This window comes from Bos javanicus, chromosome 2 (genome assembly GCF_032452875.1).
Source record: "Bos javanicus breed banteng chromosome 2, ARS-OSU_banteng_1.0, whole genome shotgun sequence".
In the NCBI taxonomy this organism is placed as follows: Eukaryota; Metazoa; Chordata; class Mammalia; order Artiodactyla; family Bovidae; genus Bos; species Bos javanicus.
Window position 1 is genome coordinate 97,166,631 of NC_083869.1, and position 11,378 is coordinate 97,178,008.

Here is an 11,378-nt window from a genome sequence, read left to right on the forward strand (position 1 = left end):
GCCTCAGAGCATCTCTGAGGAATTTCTGCAGTTCCACAAACACAGCCTGCAAATGATCCCATTAATGCAGGGGGATAACTGCTTGTAAGAATGTCAGGCACATGTCTAGCACTTTGAAATCAGTGGTTTTTAACAGGGCTGATTCTGCTCACCATGGGGACTTTGAGAAATATCTGAACACAGTTGTCATAACTGGGAGAGGAAGGAAGCAGGTGCTACTGGCATCTAGTGGGCAGTGGACAGGATGTTGTTAAACATCCTACAATGTTCCAGCCTAAAATGTCACCACAGTACTGAGATTGAGAACGCCTGCTCATAGAGAGTAGGGCACCAGAAGCTGCTGGGAGTTGGGGGAGGAAACTGGGACTGTGGGGGAAGAGGGAAGACTCCAGTCCGTGGAATCAGAGACTTAACTAGACATCAACTTGGGCTTGCTCAGGGTTGGGGAAGGTAGAGAAGGCAGAAACTTTGCAAAATTGTGGGATTTAAAACTTGGTTACATTTTCAGGGTAACTTGCATTTGACAGCAGCTAGATCCAAACAAAAAGGCTTAGCACTTAGCTAGCAAAGATATTAAATAGAAATTTACTATGTGACTAATAACCACCATCAGTTGCCTCATGAACTCCAAAGTTGAGGGCTTCCTGCCTGTGGTGCGGGAGGAACTGGCTGCGTTTGGAGGTGACCCTGGTCCACTCAGTCGCCAGGGAGCAGAGCTGAGCCAGGTGCATGAACAGGGCTTCCTGGGGTCCAGCGCCCACCACCTGTCTTCCTCCGGTGTAATGTCTACTGCATCCGCTCCTGAGCCGTGAGGATGGGAGAAGCTTCTCTCAGGGGAAAATCCCATCCTCCTTCAACCGTCCTGCGGAGAAACCAGGTGCCTCTGTGTCCCACATCCTCACACCAAGGAAAAGCTTTCTCATCTAGACGCCTCCCGCTAGGGCCCATCCTGACCTCTGACCCGGTCACTACCCCGTGTCGTTCCTCAAAAAGAGATCACATAGAATACTTAAAAGATAAATAAAATATTTCATTACAAGTGTTAACCCGGTTAAGCGCTTTTGCTCGCTTCCCATCTCCTGAATAGGCTTCATTTAAAGGCCCCAGAGGCACCAAGTGACAGTTTTACGCGGGTCATCAGTTCGAAAGCTCTGGAGAGTCTAAGAGAAAACATACAGTAAGTCCCCCACCCCACCCCCGCCGTCATTATATAGAAAAGAGACAGAAAGGAAATCCTCCTCACCCGGGGGCCCCTTTTGTGTTGTTCTGCCAACGCAGCAGCCCTCCCGCTATATAGAGCGCGCGCCGGCCCCACCGCACTGAACTCCATCCCCGCGTCCAGCCATGGGGAAGGTGAGCCCCGCGCCGGCGGGAGGGGCCCGCAGCCCGGCTGGAGGCCAGGCCTCTGAGCCTCTCCTTCCCTTCCTTGCAGATCACCTTCTACGAGGACCGGGGCTTCCAGGGCCGCCACTATGAGTGCAGCAGCGACCACTCCAACCTGCAGCCTTACTTCAGCCGCTGCAACTCCATCCGCGTGGACAGCGGCTGCTGGATGCTCTACGAGCAGCCCAACTTCCAGGGCCCCCAGTACTTCCTGCGGCGCGGTGACTACCCCGACTACCAGCAGTGGATGGGCCTCAACGACTCCATCCGCTCCTGCCGCCTCATCCCCCACGTGAGTCCGGTGCCCCTGGGCCTGCCGTGGCCTCGCGTCAGCCGTGGTCAGGCTGTAGGACGGTGGCCTTCCTTTGCTGGTCCTAACCGGATGCTCTTTTCCTTTTTAATATCTCTTAATTGAGAATGCAATGCTCTTAACTGAGATTGCATTTTCCTTTGCTAATATAAACTCACCTCTACTGAGGAAAAGTGGCATGGTATCTGTTCAGAGTGTCAGAACACTCTGCCACAGGTGATGAACTCCTCACACTCAGCTGGTACTTAGGCTAGTCCCTGGGCTATTTCTCTCTTTCCTCACCTGTAAAATGGGGCTACTAGGGCGGCTAATTCATAGACCTGTGATGAAGTGGGAAGGAGATTGCCTGTCACCTGGCAAGCCACCCTTCCCCCTACAGATATTGACTACTTTGAACATCCAGGGTCTCTCAAGTCCTGCTTTTTGATTCAGCAAAACCACTAACCAGCAATGTGATTCCAGGAGCCCCTGCAAAGCCATTGCTATCCAAATAAAGCCCAAACAGCCTGGAATTCCACAGTTAGGGATGCTGTAATGTGACTGTGACCAAGTCCTGTGGAAAATGTACCGCTTTGAGTAAGTTTGAAAGCCCCTCAGAGGGTTTAATGCCTTGATAGGACCCAGACTAGCATTAGGAGCCTGGAAATCTCAGCTTCCACCTTCCAGTGCTGCCTCTTCTGATTACAGCCTGAAAGCTCTAATCATTAGTTTCTCATAAAAGAAGATAACATGGTGTGTTAGGCGGTTGTGAAGATCAGATTAGACAACGGACATGTGAACCCTTTGCAAACCATGGAAGATGCCTTATTAGCAGTTTTTATGCCTCAGAATGAATTGCTTATGAGAACCTTTGCTAAGGAGGGTTTGATGGTGGAAGAAGGAAAACTGAATACGTACATGCCAGGACGAAACAAGCAGATAAAAGCACAAGTGCTTAGAAGAGACAGACAGGATTCACCCAGGACTAACAGCCTCCCTTCCATTTTCCTAAAGGTCTATAATCTATCCATCTAGGCAGCCCTCCTTCATGATTTTTAGCTTCTATTTTTATTAATAACCTAAAATATATTTTGACAGATCACATGTTAGAGCTGAGAAATGAAACTTAACCGTTAACAATGGCTCTTGCTTTTCAGGACTTCAGAATAGCAGGACTCAAAGCAGAAAGGCAGGAATTAGATGTCTGGGCTTAATGGTCATCTTCTGTGCCTTACTTACACTGGGGAAAGCAATTCTCCTTCGTCTCTCCCCAGCCTCTTCTAATGCTACTGAGATCCAAAATAATGCCTTTTGCAAGAGATATATTTGCTTTTTTATTTTAACATCTAATTATTTTATATCCTCCGAGGGGACTCCAGACCACCAGAAATCTATCAAGGAAAGAACAAAAAATTATATATAAAAATTGTTTCTTAAGAGTGGTACTAAGTAGGTACTAAATGTGGTTCATGTAGGTTGTGGCCCTGGAAAACTCTAGGGAGAACCATGCATATCTTGATCTATGTGAATAGCACGCCCTTCAGTTCTGCAGTTTGCAGTCTACCCAGTTGCACACAGTGGCTCTGGTGTTGCCTGTCTTTTAAACTTGTCATCTCTGATGTAAAAAAGACTTTGTAAATGCCCATTCCCCCAGGGGTGTGAGTGATTAGTGGCTAAGGACTAGGTTCTCTGACTTCTCCCATGTGCCGATTGCTGAACCCACAGACTGGTTCCCACCGGCTGAGGATCTATGAGCGAGAGGACTATCGAGGCCAGATGGTGGAGATCACAGAGGACTGCTCCTCACTCCACGACCGCTTCCACTTCAGTGAGATCCATTCCTTCAATGTGCTGGAGGGCTGGTGGGTCCTCTACGAGATGACCAACTACCGGGGGCGGCAGTACCTGCTGCGGCCGGGGGATTACAGGCGCTACCACGACTGGGGGGCTACAAATGCCAGAGTGGGCTCCTTGAGGAGGGCCGTGGATTTCTATTGAAGTATTTTTACTCTACCCTTTTCTCCACATGAAAGTTAATAAAATATTTCCTGTGTGCTTGATGCAATAATGTGTCTCTCTCTTCCTTTCAAGCTCCTTGAAAGGGCTTAACAAAAATAAAGCTGGGAATAATGCAGATTTTCTTATAAGTATCAGCGAGAAAGGTGATGTGGAGTTGCAGTAAAGAGGACAGGCTCAGGACAGAATGCCTGGTGCCACAACCACTAAAGAGCTTTAGTTGATCAACAAGTTGCTTAACATTTGTGTGCCTCAGTTTCCTAATTTGCAAAACTTGGTGTAATGATACTCTTCATTTCTTAAGTTTGTGGGGGTGGATTAAATAAGTTCTTCTTTTAAAATCCTTGACACATTTCAGCTTTGCATATAGTAGTTTTTAGGAAACTGTTCTGCAAGCTTGCTGGTGAAACATCTGGTCATCTTCTTAGTACTCTTTCCTTAGTAGAACTCCCTTTTGGAGACCGCATTAAGTAAGACGGCTAAGTGCAATTGTATCAGAGGGAGACAGAGTTAGATAGAGATAGATGTGTCTAACACATCTTTGGTATGAATATATGTGATTACCAGAATAGTTTTATTAATATATGTGTATCCAGAGCACAAGGATAAGAACTAAGCGCTACCTAAGGAACAGCCCAACAGTCTCTTCCAAACCTTTTTCTACTTACGTGGGAGACAAAGCATTCAGATAGTGTGCACTGATAAAATTAAGCACAGAGGGACAGAAGTAAAGGCACAAGGTACATGATCAGGAAAATAACTTGCAACCATGCAAAGTTCTTGAATCTACTATTGGCTAGGCTGATATTGTCCCCATATTTGGATTACCTCTTGCTCATGAATCAACATTTGATAATAATCATAGCAATAGGGAAGAAACAGGGGGACTAATCATTTAATTGAATTCAAAATTTCTTTGCAGGAAAATAAAGTTTATCAAATGTAATCTAAGTAGGTATTCTATTATCTACTGAATTTTCTTCAGTTGAAAATACTAGACTTCTTCATTTCAGATGTTGACACATAATTGAGGAAAAAAAAAAAAACAAATTACTTCCCAGCTTAGGGGTTTGACTTAATTTTGAAAATGGCAACCTCTTATTGAAATAAGTTCTTGGTGAGTTTAGTGGGCATGATTACCAAAGAGCTACTGCAAATCATTTTTTACTTGAAAATATCTAGCAGTTAAGAAATAAGTTGTTCCCCAAATCCTAAATATAGTAGTCAAATTATGTAACAGTTTACTTTCCTAACACACATGCACATTATAAGATATTTGAAGAAGCTCTAAGGACATTCAGATCTGTGCTAATACAGTAGTCACTATCATGTGACTCTGTTTGGCTAGACTTCATTTGGCTAAGTCCAGATTTCAAAGACTTAGTAGGGACGTTAGAATGCAAAATATCTGAATATTTTTCCAATTAATTTAATGTTGAAATGATAATATTTTGGATATATTAGATTTAATAAAATCTGTTATTAAAGTTGATTTTACTTGTTTGATGTAACTGTTTCAGAAAAGTTACATTTATGCCTCTTACTATAATTCTGTTGATCAGACTTTCAGGCTAAAAAGATGAGTTGTAATTTGTTTTCAGATACAACTCAACCTGAAACTTGAGTTATATGAAAGCTTCACAGTTAGGAAATGGCAGAGAACATGGTTAAGCTTTACATAGTCATTGAATGTCCACTGCCTTATGAGGAGATACTCAATGAAATTATAATATCCACCTATCACTGATGCAGGGAGTGGGGGAGTGGGCCCTCATCTTGTCTTATCATAGGTTTGTTCCATTAACAACATTGAATTGAAGTTTCAGCAACAAATGAGAATGATCCTACCTTCTACAGATAAAAGTCCCCTCTTTCCTAAGCTAATTTTCCTTCCTTTCCCGCTCCCTGTCCAGGATGGCCCTTCAATTATAGCATTTTCATTCTGGAAGCTGCCATGTTTGCCTCCCTGAAGTTTTTCAAACACTGTTGACAATGTTATAGATTTTATAAAGAGCTTGAAAAATAACTGGCTAAAAATAATCATCTTTGACACTTTAACTACTCTGGCCAAATCAATACATTGTGGAGCAAGATCACATGCTACTATTTAGGAGAACAACCAGTTTTTTAAGAGTTATAATGATGAGAAAAAGACAGCCAACTGCTAAAGAGATTTTTAAAAATGGTAAGTACATGGAAAATGAGAAAGAATAGTTGAACATTCTAGAAGCTACATCATCCAGTACTGGAATATCAAGAGGAATTAGAGCTGAATAGAGGTGGTACAAGGCTGTGGTACATGAGATTGGTTTGATTAGTTTTCTGTGACTGTGGTTTTCATTCTGTCTGCCATCTGATGGAGAAGGATAAGAGCTTATGGAAGCTTCCTGATGGGAGAGACTGACTGTGGGGAAAACTGGGTCTTGTTCTGATGGGTGGGGCCATGCTCAGTAAACCTTTAACCCAATTTTCTGTTGGTGGGCGGGACTGTGTTCCCTCCCTGTTGTTTGACCTGAGACCTGGGCAGAAGCATGCCTCCCCTGATTCAGTGGCATTCTTTGGAAGATACCATGGTTGCATTCATAATACCTATGGTCTTTGTGTGCATGGCCTCCTCTGACCATCAGAATAATTATCTGAATAATACTATTTGGAACCAGAGTCTCCATTTTAGGAAATAAAGTTAACTTTTGTTAAAAATGACTAAGAGCCATATTCCCTAGGGACATCTGCTAGCCTCCTGGCAAGGTAAGAAAGTGCAGATAATCTGTTGCTTTCTCTTCTCATTATTTCATGAGGTGTTCTTTGAATTGGAGTTCTAAGGAAACTTTGGTTTCTTGAAACTATTCCATCTCCAGAAGCTGAAAAGGCATTAGCGCTTGAATTTGGAAGACAGTATCAGTTCGTCTTGGAATTGTTGGGCCATGCTGGATAAATGAAGGCATAAGATTCCACAGCAGAGGTGATGTCTCCTTCTTCACGTACTTCCCCTGTACTTTGGCTGGTTTGGACACTTTGTTTTTGGTTTTCTTTCTTTCCCCAAAGAAAACCAAAAACAACCTTGACCATGAGGTCCCAGACTCTCATAGAGTTGGATACAACTGAGTGACTGAACTGAATTGAATTGAAGAGGTGGTACAATTCTGTTTTTTAAAAGGTTATATATTGTGCATAGAATTCAGATTGCAAATGTTCAGGAAGAGGACACCAGTTCTCATTCATACACAGGAGTTTTTTTTTTTTTTTTTCCATCTATTTGTTTACTCTACTTTTTCAATCATTGGAAAACATCAGATAAGATGGAATTTAATTTATTAATTCCTGAAATTTAAAGGATGCATATATGGTCCTGGAGGAAGGGTAATAAAACAAGAGGGACCCTAGGTGTTTCCCTCCTTATTAATGGTCCTGATGAGAGGGTAACAGGCAGGAAGGCTAGAGGTCTTCAAATGGAGGAAATAGGCTGCAAGTGTCAGACCTTTTTTATCTCTCTCATAAGCAGCAGGAGGAAACAAACTACAAGTGTCGGATTATTTCCCCTTCTCTATACAAATTTAAAAGGAGATTTCTCTTAAAATTCTGTGTTGCTATGACGACATCTGGTACCACCTGAACTTAACTTTTCTCAAATCTTGAACTAACCAATGCATTTTTCTTATGGAAATGTTTTTCTTAAGCTATGTTATTGAACTATGTATTTGCCCCAGACTCTTTCTTCAAGTCCTTCGCCCAAGACTCAGAACCTATGTTTTACTCATGCAAATATTCTCTTAAGCTACATTTCCTTTCTCTAATTAGCAGCCTACTAGTAGCTTATACAACTTCCTCCTAAAGACTAGCAGGGGAGCATTCTTTTCTGCCCCCTTCTGATATCTACGTCAGAAACTTTCTCTAACTCTTTTATACTTTACTAAAACTTTATTACACAAACGCTCTGAGCGATCAAGCCTCATCACTGGTCCCAGATTGAATCCCTTTCCTCTGGAGGCCAAGAATCCTGGCATCTTTCACGGCTCAGCAACAACCTTTCACTGACACATCCACAGGCTTTTTCTAGGTACAAAGAATAAATTCTTCCTCCAAATATGTGTGTGCTTAGAAATGGGATAACAATTTTGCATTTTACTTATGTTGTTGCTGCTGTTCATTTGCTAAGTCATGTCTGACTCTTTGCAATTCCACAGACTGTAGCATGCTAGGCTTCTCTGTCCATTGTCTCCCAGAGTTTGCTCAAATTCATGTCCATTGAGTTGGTGATGCTATCTAACCATCTCATCCTCTGCCACAACCTTTTTCCTTTGCCTTTAATCTTTCCCAGCATCAGGGTCTTTTCCAGTGAGTCAGCTCTTCCCAACAGGTGGCCAGAGTATTGGAGGATCAGCTTCAGCATCAATCCTTTCAATGAATGTTCAGGGTTGATTTCCTTTAGGATGGATTGTTTGGATACCCTTGTTGTCCAAGGGACTCTCAAGAGTCTTCTGTAGGACCACAATTCAAAAGCATCAATTCTTTGGCACATAGTCTTCTTTATGGTCCAACACTCACATCAGGACATGACTACTGGAAAAACCATAGCTTTGACTATGTTTGTTGGCAAAGTGATGTCTCTGCTTTTTAATATGCTGTCTAGGACTTCCCCTTGTGGCTCAGATGGTAAAGCCTCTGTCTACAATGCAGAAGACCCGGGTTCGATCCCTGGGTCGGGAGGGTCCTCTGGAGAAGGAAATGGCAATCTGCTCCAGTACTCTTGCCTGGAAAATCCCATGGATGGAAGAGCGTGGCAGGCTACAGTCCATGGGGTCGCAAAGAGTCAGACACGACTGAGAGACTTCACTAGGTTTGTAATGTGTGACTTCCCTGGTGGTCAGATGGTAAAGCATTTGCCTACAATGCGGGAGACCCAGGTTTGATCCCTGGGTTGGGAAGATCCTCTGGAGAAGGAAATGGCAACCCACTCCAGTACTCTTGCCTGGAAAAATGGAGGAGCATGGATGGAGGAGCATGGTAGGCTACAGTCCATGGGGTTGCAAAGAGTTGGACACAACTGAGCAACTGAACTGAACTGAACTGGGACTGGCCTGTTGCCTCTGGGTGTGTCATTTAGCTTGCAGATTGAAGATCAAGGTTTAGTTGAATTTGACTAGTCATTTTGGGCCCATTTGATTTTAATCAGTTTATGTTATGCCTTTGGGCTATGTCATTCTTTCAAAAGTTGTGCCCTTCCCCCTACCCTCCTGTTGCTCTTTTCCTGAGCCCCGTCTGGGCCCACAATGTTGCCTCTACAATCTTCTAGGGGACAACCAGAAAATAGCTGGTTCTTGGGAGGGAAATACTGTATAATATCCAATCCCCCTAGATATTCAGGCCTTCATCTTCCACGATTCCTGCAACTTGTGCAACAACAGCACTTCTCAGTGAACCCGCTAGGGCAGATGACAGGCACACAATGCCTGCTAGAAGTCCATCTATTGCTGGCATCCTTTCAAGGGCAATTGGGCTTCCAGGGATAATGTTTGCCACTTTGGGAGTTAGCCCTGCAGGCCATTTGGGCCCAAACCCTTGCTACCCTTCTCCTAAAGTTACAAACATACCCCTGGATTAAGTCTCTACTCTACTTTTATGGAACATCTGGTCTGTTGCCTTTCCTCAATTTGTTCTTAAGAACTCTGCCCCCTTATAGGCAACATTGCTCCTCCTCACTTATTATTAAAATACTCTTAATGCCCCTAACAGGGCCAGATAACCCACTCTTTTGTCATTACTTCTGTTATTATCTAGGGCATGACAATAGAGTGGATCTATGACAATGAAATGTTTACCATTGGAGACATCCTAAGCTGTTCTTATGAAAGACCAGGGGAGGAAATCAGTGACTTACATTCCCTCAGAGCAATAAGAGGATAAGTCTTATGTCTATTTCCAGGTTCCCAGTCTCAGGGCATAGACTTGAATTACTTTAAATCATGATATCTATTCCCATCTGCAGTGGACAAACCAGCAATAAGTTAAGATTACAACCCCTTATTCCTACCCAGTACACTGGGGACACCCAACTCCAGCCTGGGGATCCCAGGAAGTCAACCTGCCTTGACCTACCCAGGGATCTGGTCCTCGGAAGGTTGTCACACCTCAATCTGTTCAGCGATCCACCAGTCCAGGGGTCCCAGGAGGTCCACATGCCTCGACTTGTCCAGGGACCCAATTCTCAGGAGGCCAATCTGCCTCAACCTGCCCAGGGATTCGATCTCCAGGAGGCTGTCATGCTGCAGCCTGCCTGGGGACCTGCACCCTGACCCAGGGACTCCTGGATCTCAGATTGCAAGAGTACTGGCTCGGATAAGCTTCAGAAAGACTCACCCCTAAGGAAGTCCACCCACGGAATTAGAAAGAAGCCCATTAGTTGTGGGACTGCACCCGGTCTCAGCAATAACTCAGGAGTCCAATGGAAAGTCTGAAAGAGGCACTCCAAAAGTTAACCAATCTGGACTTACACTCTTAGGAGGGACAGGTGATTTTAAAGGACAAATTCCTGTCCCAATGTGCATCAGACATCAGGATAAAGTTACAACAGCTATAGCAGCAGGATCCTGATGCCTCTTTTGATAAAATGGTCCAGACAGCCACCAATATCTTTTATAATAGAGAACAGAAGATGGAAGCCAAGGCCCAGGAAAGGGAGAAAAGGAAAGAGACAAGGCATGCCCAGATGCTGGGTGTCCTCCAGGGAAGCCCTATGGCAAACCCCGAGTCCTTAAAAGACAAGGCACAAGGCAAATGCTTAATCTGTAGACAGGTGGGACATTAGCCCAAAAAGGGTCCAAACTGTGACAAGTCTCCTAAAATGGCTTGCTACAAATGCCATCAATCGGGACATTGGACAGCACTCTACCCTCAGTACCCAAGAGCCTCAAGGTCAAGCACCAAGCCCTCCCTCAGGGTGGTTCAACAGGACTGAAGCAACCTGTTCCAGCCAGCCTGCCTGTCACAGATAACCATCACAGGGGTGGAGCCAAGGGTGCAACTGGATATGGCAGGTAGGTCCAAGAATTTCTCGGTTGACACAGGGGCTACCTACTCTGTCCTGAACTCCTACTCTGGAGCCTTCTCCTCCCAAACCTGTACTATTTTGGGTGCTACAGGAAAGCAATTACAAAAATATTCACCCAAGCACTTCTTTGTTGCTGGAATGGACAAATATTTTCCCACCGGTTTTTGGTCATCCCTGAGTGTCCTACTCCCGTTTGGGAAGAGATCTTTCCCTACCTTCAAAATCTTACAGCTATTCCACTCCTGATAGAAGACACTTTAAAACTCTCTCAGGGCTAACTATTTTCATCAGCGAACAAGTGAAACAACTCCTGATTGGGAGAGGCCACTTATGGATGTCTGATGAAAGGATCCTCAGATATCAAGTAGTGCTGATGGAAAATCCAGGCCTGACTATATCCCCTTGTGAGGTTTTTAACCCAGCTACCCTCCTGCCTACTCCTGAGGGCTCTCTCCCCTTTCACTCTTGCCTAGAAACCTTAGACCACTGGACAAAACCCCAAGAGGGATTGTCAGAAGATCCTCTGACCAATCCTGAGGAAATCTGGTACACTGATGGAAGCAGCTTTGCTTTGGATGGAAAAAGAGCTGGATATCCAATGTTGAGACAGACCATGGAGGCTAAACCTTTGCCACCAGGTAC

At 44.2% G+C, this 11,378-nt stretch overlaps 1 protein-coding gene across 1 annotated transcript; it reads left to right on the forward strand.

Moving 5' to 3' along the window:
• Nucleotides 1-620: 620 nt before the first annotated feature.
• On the forward strand, nt 621-3,697 carry LOC133256185 (gamma-crystallin F-like). Its single transcript, XM_061431060.1, has 4 exons — nt 621-808; nt 1,088-1,177; nt 1,402-1,675; nt 3,398-3,697. Exons 1-4 carry the CDS (start codon nt 621-623, stop codon nt 3,668-3,670), a joined length of 825 nt encoding a protein of 274 aa, XP_061287044.1. The 3' UTR covers nt 3,671-3,697.
• Nucleotides 3,698-11,378: the final 7,681 nt, after the last annotated feature.

Excerpts from the sequence above, each read along its gene's own strand:
- LOC133256185 (XM_061431060.1), top strand. The coding sequence starts at position 621 with ATGAACTCCAAAGTTGAGGGCTTCCTGCCTGTGGTGCGGGAGGAACTG. Across the intron at positions 809-1,087 it reads ACTGCATCCGCTCCTGAGCC|GCTTCATTTAAAGGCCCCAG; the intron begins GTGAGGATGGGA and ends TCTCCTGAATAG. Across the intron at positions 1,178-1,401 it reads AGTCTAAGAGAAAACATACA|GCCTCTGAGCCTCTCCTTCC; the intron begins GTAAGTCCCCCA and ends GCTGGAGGCCAG.